A 13,874-nucleotide genomic window follows, 5' to 3' on the forward strand; every position below is an offset into this window, starting at 1 on the left:
TACAGTTTGTAGTCGGGGTGTACTCGAAGAGAAACGCTTTGATGTGGTGTACAGCCCACACAGGCCTGTCTCGAAGGAGGAATAGACGAGGTGACAAACAAACGTCTTGTTGTGGTTGAAACACTGTCAACTGTCACTGGGTGGTGGTTCTCTGCACGGCACAAATCGACACCACCCGTTTAGTGGAAGTAACTGATTTTGGTTTCAGATGAAGCATCGACTTCATGGTAACAAACTTCTGCTGTGTTTGTGTTTCTGTGTTTCACGCAGCAGGCACCACGTGGAGCACAGACACCTCCAACAGGACCAGCAGCTGGCTGGTTCTGAGGAACCTCACCCCACAGGTAACCCGCTACAGTCCAATATTTTCTATTGAGCCCTACTTGCACAGGATTACTACGACCCCTCAATATTGGTGCTTGGTGCAGCGTATTTGTACAGGACAAGTGAAGTCTTCAAGTAATTTACTTGAATTTACTGACATTTCTGATTGGAAACTTTGAGGAAATGACATCTCCCTGGTCTCTAGGGGGCAGGATCACACTTTTTAATGTCCAGCCTGCAGGGGATTTGTTGAGAGAAGACGTCCACAAGAAAAAAGAGAAAATGTTAAGAGGGTTGCTAATCGGACTGGATAACTTTTATCACAGCACCTCTGTGTTTGCAGAAATATAGCCGGTGTTTTTCCCCATCATTTATACTTCAAATATTACAGACTTGGTAGGTTCACAGGAGATTTAAAACACAGACGTCCTGCACAATTCTTACAAATGATCAGAGGTCCCCAGGTAATGTTGATCCTGTGTAATTGGGGTTTAGCTGTCACAAGAGGAAATTGAATCTGTGTTTGACTCTTTCTCTTGTTTGTGTCTCAGATCGATGGTTCGACTCTGCGTACTCTGTGCATGCAGCACGGCCCCCTCATCACATTCCACCTCAACCTGACGCAGGGCAACGCGGTGGTGCGCTACAGCTCCAAGGACGAAGCTGCCAAGGCTCAGAAGTCCCTGCACATGTACAAGACTTCTTGAACTGAACACCTTTTTTATTTTTTTACTTTATTGATTTTAAGTTTTTTTAACAATCATTTGTGCTTTTCCTCCAGGTGTGTGCTCGGAAACACCACCATCCTGGCGGAGTTTGCCGGGGAAGAGGAGGTGAACCGCTTCTTTGCACAGGGCCAGCTGATGGGCGGGACGACCAGCTGGCAGGCCACTCCAGGCTCCAATCAGTCGAGGATGGGCGGGACCGGGTCTGGAGCGTCCCATCCTATTGGTCACTCACCCCACTGGAACAACAACAACGGTGGCAGCAGCGTCAGTAGCAGCGGCCTGGGAACAGGCGGAGGAAAGGCGGGCGGTGAGTTGCTGTGGGGGGGCGTGCCACAGTACTCCAGCCTGTGGGGACCCCCGAGTGGAGAGGAGGGACGGGTGGTGGGGAGTCCAACCCCAATCAATACGCTGCTGCCTGGGGACCTGCTCAGCGGAGAGTCCATGTAGGAACAAACCACCAACAGGAGCGAAAAACTTTGCAAATCATTGTGGAGATAATCAGTGTGGGTGTGACGGTGGAAAGGAGCGACGCGAGGAGGGACGAGGCTTCACCCTCGCTGCTCATCCTCGCCCACCTCCTCGACTCCTTTTTTTTTTTTTTTTGTTTGTCAACATTTCATTTGCAGTTCATTCTGTGAATCTCAGTGAGAGATTTAGCTCACAGTGTTCGGCTCTCACTCGTGGAGACACAGGAAAAAAAGTCTTTCACTCAACAAAGAAAAGAGAACTTTTTACAGACGTGAACTTCAGAGAACTCGCTGTGTGAAACTTGTACTTTAGTCAAACTGACACGACGACGAGCTGCCATCCTGAAACTTGCGTAATCCCTCTCTGCCTTTTGAGGCAATCATACTGCACCTCAGAGACCCATTAAAAGGCATCATTCCCAAAGTTAAAAAAAAACCTTCAATCAGAGTGGTTGTCGAAACTTTCAGCTGGTCCAGACTCAACATTTGTTTCTCTCAGCACTAATATTAGCCTTAACCTCTCTCTCCTGCCCTGCTATCCTCACTCACTCTGTACTTGGTGAAGAAGCATACGGACACTTGCACACCCTTATTTCTGAGCCAGTGAAACCTGAGTGGAGATTACATGCTGCTGCGGATTTACATAAACAAACCACAGCTCACATTTTCAGTGCATTTTTGCAAGCAGATTAAGTTCCCCCACAACACGCTCAAAGGGAATGATGCAACTCTGTGTCCAAGCCATTTGATTTTTTGTAGTGGTTTTTAGTGTTTTTACGTTTTCTTCTTAAACCATTGCAAGCAAAGCTAAAAAAAAATGTGTCTGTCAATCTTACCTGGTGGGGTGAGAGTTTTTGGGGGGTTTGTCACGTGAACATTTTAAAGACGGGATGGATGACAAAAAAAATGAACCACTGCTATTACTACGGAACTGTAAAAGACAAATAACTTCAATGCACCTCACCTCGTCTGCGGGACGCTCGCAGTTTTGGTCTCAATCTCGGACCCTGTCGCTGATGTTGTGGAAAACCTCAAAATGTTTCCCACCAGTGTTGTCAAACACCCCCCATCCCCCCACCTCTCCCCTCCCCTCCCCCCGATTCTCTCTTCCACTCCACCTGCAAAAAAACAAGTGACGTGCAATATAAGCCACAGACTCTACCGTCCAAGAAAACTTACCATAACCTCTCTCAAGCGGAGAGGAGACTATAAGGAATGACTGAACTGCAAAAGCTCTATCTGCCCTGCACCCACCCCTACCCCCCCTCCACCCTTAAAACTGCCACTACCACCCTTCATCTCCCCCCTCCCCGAAAGTGTGTGAGCTCAGGAGAGTAGCGAGCTGGACTTCAACCCCCATCTGTCCAAAATACAAGGACGTACCCACAAAGCACTTCTTCAGCCAGCCTACTCTCCACACTTATGCCAGTGACTAGTTCCGGGGGAGACGGATGTGTGTGTGTGTGTGTGTGTGTGTGTGTGTGTGTGTGTGTGAGTTTGTGTGCTTGGGGAGAAGGCATCAAACCAAAATGAAAGGAGCCTGTTTTCCCTTCTTTTTACCCAGAAGACCAGATGACCTTTATTTTTCTTTCTTTTTGCCCAAATATGTAGAGGAGTATGAAGCAAAGGTTTGTGAACAGGTGGTCTATCATAGCACTTAGCGAGAGCGCCGCAGCTCGTTTGACCCTTAATGCCAACGACTAGAAGAAAGGAGAAGCAACACTGGCAAATAAAAAAACTGACAAAGACAAAAAAGCAATCTGCTTAGTGGCTTCTCTATATACTTATTTTTTAACTTAACATGGATGTGAAGATGTGTTTTTTTTGTCCTTCTTCCCTCAAGTTGGTGGGACCAGGAAGGATGTCAAACATGGTAGCAAAGTGAAGGGAAATACAAAGATTGAACTTCTTTACAAACTGATGATGGGTGCAGCAGTGAGAAGCACCCGTCCTCACCCTCTTTATCAGAGTAAAAATCACTGTTACATTGCATACTTTGAAATCTTTAGCCTTTGGTTTCTGGAAACACTCGAACATGTTTGTGTGTTACTGGGTCCAGCAGGGAGGATCGCCATCTTTTTTTTCGTCCTTTATTTTTTTTGTCTTCTTTCTTTTTGGAGGCCCTGCCAACCTGTGTGAAAGTGTGGCCACTGAGTGCCTGCCTGCTGCGGAGCGAGGTGCTCTGCAGCAGCCCTCACCCCATCCTCCTGCTCACTCGCTCGCTCGCCCGACACCGCCTCCCTGCGGATCCCCCATACAAGACTGGCTTCTCTCCTTTTTCCTGCCCTTCCCCCTTTGGCCTCCAAGCCAAGAGCAGCTCTATCAGAACTGGCCCACCTGTATTTAAGTTACTACTACTACTGCTGCGCCAGAGTCTGTCCTCAGCAACCTCCAACTCCACTCTCTCTGTCTCTCCTGCAAGGATCACTTTAGCCAGAGATGGAGGCATTTCATGTGTTTTGTGTTTTTCTTTTTTTTTGGTTTTACTTATGGAATTGCCAGTGTGCATTTTTTATTTTTGTTGTCATGAAGTTTGCTGATCTTGTTGCTGTTATCATTGACGATATAGATAATGATTGTTTTTCTGATGATGATGATTTCATGGCTTTTTGATATCAGTCGTTATGCAGTGTTCAGCTCCTCTCCTGCCCCTCCCACTACCTCCAAGGCATTGGTGTTTTTAGAGGTACGCCTCAGCTGTGCAGCAAGGTCATGCATAATAGAGAAGGCTGGCTGGGGGGGTTAAGTTTGAGTCATTAAAGGGGGGTTTTAAGTGAGAAACGACATGTTAGAGAACGCTTCTAGACGCAATAGTGAGCCAGCTTTCTTTTCCCCCTTCGTCTCATTACACACACATCCTTTAGTGTCGATGGGCCTCACTCACACTGGTGCTTTATGTTCAACTCTGGGAGCACTCAGTTACACTTAGTACCACCTCGACTGATAACAGCCTTCCATTTCTATGCAAAGACAAGGAGGTGTTCGTTCGCAGCCATCTAGAAAAACACAGCCATCCGCCACATCTGCCAATCTCCACTCAGCTCTCAACCTTTACGACCAGGCAGCTGCCCTTAAACCCCGCCCCCATACCCCTCTGTCTGAAGAAGTCCATTTACACGATGACACTAAAATGACCTGCTGGAGGCACTATTGGTTGGCGATCAGTTTTTTCAGTTTTGTGCCAACTGATGTACAAATATCTTCTTCCACCTCGCCATATCCTCATTAACCTTTAGCGTGACGAGACTTTAGTCTGCTTTCTTGCTGCAGGAGGCTTTAGGAGTAGAAGGGCAGGACGGATGAATGGTGCTGGTATTTAATAAACAAAGGACTGGAAAATTAGAAGCAGGCTGCAGGAGGAGGAGGAGGAGAGGGAGGAGGGGGGGGCGGGGGTTGTCCCTGTATGTGTCTGTGCACTGTTTATGGGTCACATCGGGTACATCTCTTTAAAAACCAAAAACATCTTTTTTTTTTCTTTATCATCAAGGTTTTTTTGCAAAAACTAGAAACTAGAAAAAAAAAAAAAAAAAAGTCTGTTCCAGCTGTGCACTCCGAGGCTGTGACACCTGTTTTCTCTGCAAGCCGCCTTCTCACCCCCCTCCCCCCCCCTCCCCCCCTGCCTGGGCTCTTCTCAGGTGGGGGGGAAGCTGTATCCAGGTGGTTCATTTATGGACCTCCAACCTGAAGGTGGTGCAGGCGGATTTATTACAACAGGTCATTTTCTGCACATCTGGCTCTGGGGTCGGGGGTCCACGCAGGGACCTGGTGTATCAGCAGAAATGGGGGGACACACCTCAAGTTTGGTACCAAGTCTTAAAACTTTTGCCCTCTTCCCGAGTCGCTCGAGACTCGCATCATTCAACAAACCAATCACTATTGCCTGTTGTTGTCTGTTTGTGTGTTTGTTCCTGAAAAACCTGCATTTACTCCACACTGGACTTGAATCAATGAACTGGCGTTGGAAGCAGGGGAGTCGAACAGAGCGGGAGGTCGGGTGACTGGGACGGAGGTCGGGTCTCAGATGTGCCCTGGATTTCTTGGCGCAGCACCAGCACTGAGAGCCCCGCCCCCCTCCCACACCTCCCCTTCCCTCCCCCCCTGCACTCTCATCTACCTGTCTAGTGTTGGAAATCAGATGCTCGCCCCCTTTTTTTATTATTCTTTTTTTTTTTTTTTTTTTTTTTTTTTTTTTTTTTATAAAGTCGCACGGACTCAGAGGAAACTGGAGCTCAAGCAAAATCTGCGTCTCAATCATGGATCAGACCGGGGCCCTGAGTAGAGTGGAATTAGCAGATCTCCGAGGCCTGGGTTGAATATGCACATGCTAGTTCATACACAGATACAAACTAAGAGTACATAACGGCTGTATGTGTGTATACGACTAGATCTCTCTGTTTCCCCTTCAGCCCTTACAGCCTGTGTGTCCTCCTCGACATTTCCCAGAAGACAAGATCATAAACATATCAGAGTAATACAAAATAATGAAAACAAATACTTGAATCAAAAGAAGCGCCAATAATGTAATGTGAACACTTTTTGTAGTGGTTTTTTTGTCTCATTCATACACTTCAGAGATTTTTGATAGCAACGGTTCAGAGCGAATCAAAATTTAAAATACGAGTGTTGTTGAAAACAAAGGTCGATATAAAAGGCAAATTTACATCTGTCGTATTTGAGTGTTTGCACAAGGCTGCTTGAACTGTATGTCGTACGAATGATTGTTTATTTAGCGCGCAAGGTTGACGATGAAAATGTGTGTGAGAGCTCGTGATTACAGCGGAGGAAGATCCGCCTTGTGATTCTTTTTTCGATTCAGTATACTTTGATTTTTTTTTTTCTTTGCTTGTCAAAACTATATTCTGATGTTAATTGTTACTAGCCTCTAGCGTTGCACTGAGTGTCGGCCTCACCCCTCATCCAGCTAAATGAACAACATGATACAAGTACTGAGGGGGGACGGGGACAGTTCATGTGTAAATGTTTACTCAAGGACTAAAAATAAGTGTGTTTTTAAAAATGTAATGTTTATCTACCTTAGTGGCTTTCATTGTGGAATAATCCAAGAAAGTATGGATCATAATTGAGTATTGCACCATTTTTCAGACTGTAAACCTAAAAAAAAAAACCTAAAAATGAAAAAAAAAATCACATATATATTTAAAAAATGCAGCAAAAAAAAGTATTTTGCAGACCTGTGGCCATAGATCGAGGTAGAAGGACTTCAGCTCTCCAAAATCTGAGCAACGGAGAGCGTGAAGGACGAGACATCAGACTGAGCCTTGGCTTCTAGGGCTCACTTCAGAGGTGCCTACCTTTTTGGTTTGTTAGCTTTCGTTCTGTTCAGTTCACTCATGTTGTCGGTTTTTTTTTTTTTTTTTTTTTTTCTGCAAGGCCACTGACAGTTTACAACAACGAGAAAAATCAGCGACACACAAGAATTAAACGTATGGGAATGTTGGAAAAAGACAAAAAAAAGGACAAATGCTTCCATTTTTAAAGAAAAAGTGCGACACAACACTTCACAGAATGAAGATCAATCGTGCTACTTTCAGAACTCTGGGATTGAACAGTGTTGTCTTGTTCTGTTTGACCTTCTTGTCGATGTTGATTTCATGGACTATCTGAAGCCTGTATGTTTTATGTTGATTATATATATTTTTCCTTTGTATAAAAAGAAATGAAAAAGATTTAAAAAAAAAAAAAAAAAAAAAAAAAAGACATAATTGCTCACTATCTTGCACACAAACGAAAAAGTGGATCTTGTCTCAGGAAGGCCAGGGTTCCAGAGTACCGACTCCACGCCATTTTAATGTACATTTTTATGATGAGTTAAAAGTAAAAAAAAAAAAGAAAAAAAAAAGGATGATTTAAAAGAAACAATTCTAAGCACTGAAAGTTATGGATTTCGGAAGAAGAGAAATTTACCTGTTTCTAAATCCGTAGCAGTTACATAATAACCAAATAATGGACTTTAAATGAAAATGGAGTGCTTTATATATAAATCTATATATTAAAACTGCTTTACATTTAAAAACAAAAAAAAGGTCAATGATTTTGATTGTTAAAAAAAAAAAAAGAACGACGGTGAATAACATGCAAAATGCTGTATGTTTGAATCTTTCTTGTGTGTTTTTCTTAATGAGGTCCCGTCCTGACTGAATCAGGAACATTGTGCATTACTCTTTCTTTCCTCTCTCTCTCTCTCTCTCTCTCTCTATCTTTCTCTCATTCTCCCACAGCGGGTATTATTGTTACTATGATTATGAATAGAGGTTAAAAATCAGACTTTTGTGGAGCGTTTCCACGTCTCGGAGGATGTTTGTAAAACATGAGCTGGTTGTAAAGGATCATGAAACTATGCACAAGTGTTGGGGGGGGTTGGAAGATGGGGATTTTATGGCCTACTTCGAAGTGGCTGGTTTATTGCAGGGGGGGTTTAATGTGTTGTTGTTTTTTAAGGGGGTGGAGGGATGATTCATGTGGAGTCCCCCCACCTCCAGCTTCCTCCCCCTGATTCAGATCGACCTAGCGCTACATCGCCATGCTGTGTACTCCTAAAAACCAATGAGCGTCTCACTCTTTAGCACTGTGGGATTCTAGCCTGTCACCCTCAACGGGTTTTTATTTTCTGTTGTTAAAGGTTTTTTTTCTTGGAGGGTGGGGTGGGATCGTGGGTGGGGGGGAGTTCGGGTTTAGGGCTGCTTTTTTTTTTTTTTTTTTTTTTTGCCTTTTTGTTTTTTGTTTTTGAAATATTAAGTAAAATGTCTGTACTGAGATTTAATGAAAAGTCAGTGGCTTGTAATGTTTTATTTTTTTCTCTCTGTATATCTCTTTCTCCTCATAGAATGTGATTGTTCAATGACATGCACCGAAACAAATCTTTTCATGAACTATGGAGCTTCTTTCAAATATTAATAAAATAGCTTTTTTCTTGGCTGTTAAAAAACATCAGTGCCTTTTGCTCGTTTGTTCTTTTGTTTCTCTCTCTCTGACTTTGTGCTTTTGCATGTCAAATAAACCTCATGTCTGCCCCTCCTCCCACAAAGGTGAAGCCAGAATACCCCCCACTACAGGCGGCGACACATCACACACAGTCTGCACAGTAGAGATCTGCTGGTGGAGCTGTCGTTTGACATCCCGCCCCTTTCCGCTACTGAAAACACTTATTTAAAGGAAGAATGTGCGAATTTTTGATCCAGTAGATGTCGCCCTTGAGCACTAGCAAGAAACCAAAACAAACACACTGTTAGGCCACACCTCCACCATACTGAAGCCTCCGCTCTCCTCCGGAGACACACCTCCAACACCCATCCACTCGCAATCTCACAAAGGAGTTTGGATTAAACTGCGGACAAAATTGTCGTTGGCTTGAGCTGCAATCACCTGTGTCCTGCAGTGATGTGTTAGCATGCTAATGTTAGCGCTCTTTGGTTAGCTCGTAGCTTCACATCGATGTAAATTTACATGAATGCTTACATGAAATTCAAATAATCAGTGAGTATGTTCTTCTTCTCTCTAGTTCTTGACTAAAACAGCTTTTATACACAAGGGGAGGAGCCGGCTGTCCCGTCCATGTAAACACGGCACTGACAACAACTCAGCCAGCGGGACTCGAGCTTCTCACTCATTGTAGACAGTCATGACTCAGAGACACATTTACACAGGATAGACTTGATTCCTGCTGTATTTATGTGTAACATGTCGCACATTCTTCCTATAAAATGACAGATTAAACGTCAAAGATCCCTCAGGTCAGCACAGTCCACATCAGAACAGATTCTTGTGTCTTGGTTTGAAGCTGACACTCAGATATTGAAAGTTCAATGACTCTTTTATTCCTGATGTTCTATCCCAGTCATCATTCATCGTCAACTCTAATCCTGTGCACGCCGCAGGAGCCACATTTGTCATCAGAGCTGTCAATCATGGCACTATGACCATTCATATAGCATCAAATAGACAATTAAAACAAATTATCAATATAAAAGAACCCTTGTACATAAATCAGCTTGATAAGAAATAACTTTAATGACAGAAAGCATGCTGGAGAAAAATTAATTGACCCATTGTCCCATCTGTTATCATGGAGGAGGCGGAGTTTATGACCTGTTCTGCAGCCAGTCAGAAACTGAGCTCACAATATTTTTGCTTCACTTCTAAGCTGCTGTCATGACGTCCATCTTTTTACACAATCTATGCTCTGAGATCTTTTTTCATCATCTCTGCGGTGAAGGTGTCACCAGAAGTGCGATGGCAAAGGCTGCCTCAGGCTCGGAGGGCGAGCTGTCTGGGGGAGGCGTAGTAGTTGTCTTGCTGTTGTCGAATGTTTGGGTTGGCGTACACGGGGAAATTGACTTCCTCCAGGTGTGAAGGGGGGGTCAGGTTATTTTGAGCGATTCCGGCGCTCTGCTGCTTCCTGGTCATTTCCTCATATATGGGGGCTGAAGGTTGAGGTCTGTGACGAGGTCTCGCCTTCACCTGAAACACAAACAACGACTAAGAATAACTTGACAAATGTTTAAGACTTCAAAATGTCAGGAAGTGAAGTTCAAAGTGAGCTCTTAAAACTCTGACAATCTTCAGTTTAAGTCAAATGATTTAAATTTAAGAAGCTAGTACCAGAAGATTTCAGGCATCTTTGAAAAAAGAACTTATTTTATAATCAAAATGGTTTCAGGTGACTTTTTTGATGATGTTGTTGGATGTTTAATAGAGTCATACCGCTTAGTATTTCTCCTTCCACATAAAATAATACACTTAAATTAAGCTGAAATAAATAACTTATTATTTGTTGTGATTATAAGACAGAACACAGGAATACAGGACATGAATCAGCAATATAAAGGCTTTAATAATACAACAAGATGTTCTGAGGCTACAGCTTGTACATTCATGAGATTACTGATCTTTTTGGGGATTTATTTCAGATTTTTCCTACTGAAGTGAAGGATTTGTCTCAGATATTGAAACAAGTTGCCATGAAAAGCTCACTGAGACAGATGTCAGTTTGTCGGGAATCTATTAAAGGTCACAAAATCCTCTTCTCCATGTTTTCTCTAACACTAATATGTGTCTCTAGTCTGTCTACAAACCCCCCAATGATGAGAAAAGTCCATCCTCTCCGTCTTCTCCCTGCTCCACTTTTCAGAAAACGTGTGCCTCAAACAGGCCGTTTGGAGATTTTCCCTTCATGACATCACAAAGGGCAGTAACCCCTCCCCCAGGTGGGTGACACTCCCACAGCTAGGTGTTTGTTCTGCCCTCTGAGTCTGCCTTCTCACCGTAAACAATAGGGCATGGAGCAAGAAAGCCTAAGACCCCCAAGCCCTTCCAGAGAGGGGGCGTGGTCAAACACAGCTCATTTACATATTTAAAGGTACAGAAACAGCCTGTTCTGAGCAGGGCTGAAATAGAGGGGTTTATAGACATGATCAAACAGTCAGAAAATAAAAATGAAAGTCACAAAAAACTCACACATTTCTCCACAGCGAGCCAGCTGAGTATGAGCAGGAGGAGTCCAACTGCTGTGAAGATGCTGAAGAGCAGAGGAGGGTAACTGGGTGAGCACTGACATGACCGCCCTGAAACACAAACACACACACACACACACACACACACACACACACACACACACACACACACACACACACACACACACACACACACATCAGCATATGAAGACAATGTCACTGTTTACAATATTCTCAACACGTTAAGGTCTCAGTACTGAAGATGCATTTATAAAAACAATTTAAATATGTAGCCTCACTCTTTAATCAACATGCAAACATCTGTAACTCTTCAGGACATTTCTTACATGATTGAGTCATAATAAAGTTTCTGTTTCTATGTTAAGGTCACTGCCTAATCTTTGGGGGTGGGGGGGGCTTTCTGGAGCCCTGCTGCGTAATGGGCCCATGACAGTTAGCGAAATCATAATCCATCCCAAATTTAAACATGATAACATAGTTTTGTTTCACACATTTCACCAGACAAAAATGAGTCCTCACATGCATGTAATGTCTTTTTTCCACACCTGCCAGTACATGTATTTATTCAGCAGACTTCACTGCCACTCCATATTAATGCAAATCAACGCCTCTAAGCAGATCTATAATGATTTACCTGTCCCTTCCACCAACAGGAAAACCTTCTGCGCTCCGCTGATGATCTGCTCAGAGCTGTTCTTCTTCTTCCTGTGGCTCTGCTCCCACATGTACAGCCCTGTATCAGCGGGCTGGAGGTGTGTTATGGTGACATTGACCTGCAGAGAGTCGAGTCCTCCACGTAGATGCAGACGGCCCTCCAGCATCGGGTCGACCCTGAGCTCGCAGCCCTCGGCCATCGACAGCAGGGTGGTCTGACTGCGGGCGCTGCGGTGGTAAAGGTGGAGGCCCGTCAGGAGGCCGTGGTCCTGCTGAGGGGACCAGGAGAGCTGCAGGGTCTGACTCTCTGACAGATGTGTGAAGATCAGCTCTGCACGGGCTGCAGGAGGGAGAAGAGAGTTCAAGGTCTGGAGAAAATACACAGATTCTACTCACATGAGCATCATGATTTCACAGATGACAGTGTTAGTCCTCTTGGTCCAAAGTGAAAGATCACAACAATTATTGGATTCAGATTAATAATCCCCAGAATTAGAAGCCTGTGACTTTGCTGATCTCTAAACTTTTCAGACTGCAGCACCACAAATCTCTGCTTTCAAATCTCTTTACTTATCATTCATCCAATCAATCAATGTGTTTTTATTTGTTTGGTGACAAATCTTAACAAAAGTTTCCTCCTGACTCTTTACAACTCTTTCTACTTTTAACTCGATTTGTTATTTTTGAGACTCAACGTTTAGCATCAGTGGCAAGAACTTTCCTCTTTTCTACAACTCATTTATCAGACGCTTTTATCCAAAGTGACGAACATCAGAGAGTAAGAACAACACAAGCAGTAATCTCCTCCGTCAGATCAGAGTTTTTATTTGCTCCATGCAGTTAGGTTCTTTAAAGAGGCAGTTTGTAGTTCAAGTGAGACGTTACAGAATGTAAACAAGTCTGAGTTGTGCCCAAGGTCAAATTGTTTTTTATACTGATTTGAAATACCGTATCTTGTGTGGTTTTTCTTACTTTCAGGGCCAGAGAATATGCAGAAAAATAAAGTACATCTGTAATTATTCTTATAAATATAACAAACTATAAACTGGTAGTACACTACACTACACGGGGAAACTTAAAGTCAGAGGTTTTAAATCTTTATTGTTCTAACTGTGTGCTTCACCTTTGATGGTCAAAGGTTTTTTATTAATATCCAATACATTTATGACTGAATACAAGAACAATTACTTTTTGTTGGGTGAAGAATTTAAGCAAAATTATTTGATGAAGTAAATTCTGATCATCAGAAGTGAGTTCAGTTCAGTTTGGACCACATGTTGAATATTGTATCAGCCGTCATTTCTGTGAGCATTCAGAGTATTTCTGTTTTAAAGTGCCGCCTCACAGAGCTGCTGACACGACTGTGACCTAAAACACACAACTGTGGTCTGATGGAGTTTACCGCCAAGTATAAAAAAGAACTGCATGTACTGTACCTTGGGAAAAAAATAGTAAATGTGAGGACTAAAAGTTACAAAAAAGTTAAAATTAGTGGCAAGCGTTCCTGACATTCTCCTTTAGTGTAAATTTCTGTTAAAATCTTGATGTCTCACCTTCAAAGAGCTGAATGAAAATAAGAAAGCACGCAGCGGTCGTCTTCATGATGTTTTCAGTTGAACGAGCTCTAAGAGAAAAACCAAAACTCAGTCATATTGTCCTCGTCCTGTTTCCTTCAGTCCTGTGAGAGTTGAAGCTCAGCCGTTCTATATTTATTGTTCTTCATCTCAAACAGGAAGACGACTTTAAAACAAAGAACTACCGCTGTTAAGCTATGGCTTTTGCACGCTTAGGTTGTCTAACACCTCTAAAGAAATGAAGAATATCTTGTCTGGTTATGAAAATATGAATTAAGAAAAGAAGGCGATAAGAGTGTGACTTTCATTCTGTATCACTGGAGACATCTGGTGTGTAATATCAGTCTGAAGTCTGTTTGTGGGAGGGATGACAGTCTCGTGCAGCTAACAAAGGTTCACGTCTGTTGTTGACATTCAGTGTTTAAGGAAACCTGAGAGACTGGCAGAAGTGATTCTGATCTCTTGTGGTTTTCTTTCGTTTCCTGTAAGCATGCATGCATGAATAAAAGCTGCAGCAGCTGCCGTTACTTTATGATGCATCATTTATTTTTGGAAAGTGTAAAAGGTTTATTTTTCTTCCTGACACTTTGTCATTTAATTTGTATTCAAACTCAGATCCTTTGGGGTACAAACAGG

The 13,874-nt window shown here is 43.1% G+C and overlaps 2 protein-coding genes across 2 annotated transcripts in view; one reads left to right on the forward strand and one right to left on the reverse strand.

Moving 5' to 3' along the window:
* The window catches only part of LOC132954210 (trinucleotide repeat-containing gene 6C protein-like), a 48,359-nt gene extending 39,892 nt beyond the window's left edge, over positions 1 to 8,467 (forward strand). The window contains exons 19-21 of the mRNA XM_061026714.1: positions 271 to 344; positions 876 to 1,015; positions 1,106 to 8,467. Of these exons, the coding sequence (XP_060882697.1) occupies positions 271 to 344; positions 876 to 1,015; positions 1,106 to 1,499 (608 nt within the window). The 3' untranslated portion in view covers positions 1,500 to 8,467. The remainder of the gene's footprint in view (positions 1 to 270; positions 345 to 875; positions 1,016 to 1,105) is intronic.
* An 864-nt stretch (positions 8,468 to 9,331) lies between these two features.
* Positions 9,332 to 13,640, reverse strand: LOC132954212 (uncharacterized). Its single transcript, XM_061026716.1, has 4 exons — positions 13,218 to 13,640; positions 11,645 to 12,004; positions 10,994 to 11,100; positions 9,332 to 9,997 (listed from the first exon to the last, which is right to left on the reverse strand). Exons 1-4 carry the CDS (start codon positions 13,264 to 13,266, stop codon positions 9,785 to 9,787), a joined length of 729 nt encoding a protein of 242 aa, XP_060882699.1. The 5' UTR covers positions 13,267 to 13,640; the 3' UTR covers positions 9,332 to 9,784.
* Between the last annotated feature and the right edge of the window lie 234 nt (positions 13,641 to 13,874).

Source organism: Labrus mixtus, chromosome 20 (genome assembly GCF_963584025.1).
Source record: "Labrus mixtus chromosome 20, fLabMix1.1, whole genome shotgun sequence".
NCBI classification, from domain to species: Eukaryota; Metazoa; Chordata; class Actinopteri; order Labriformes; family Labridae; genus Labrus; species Labrus mixtus.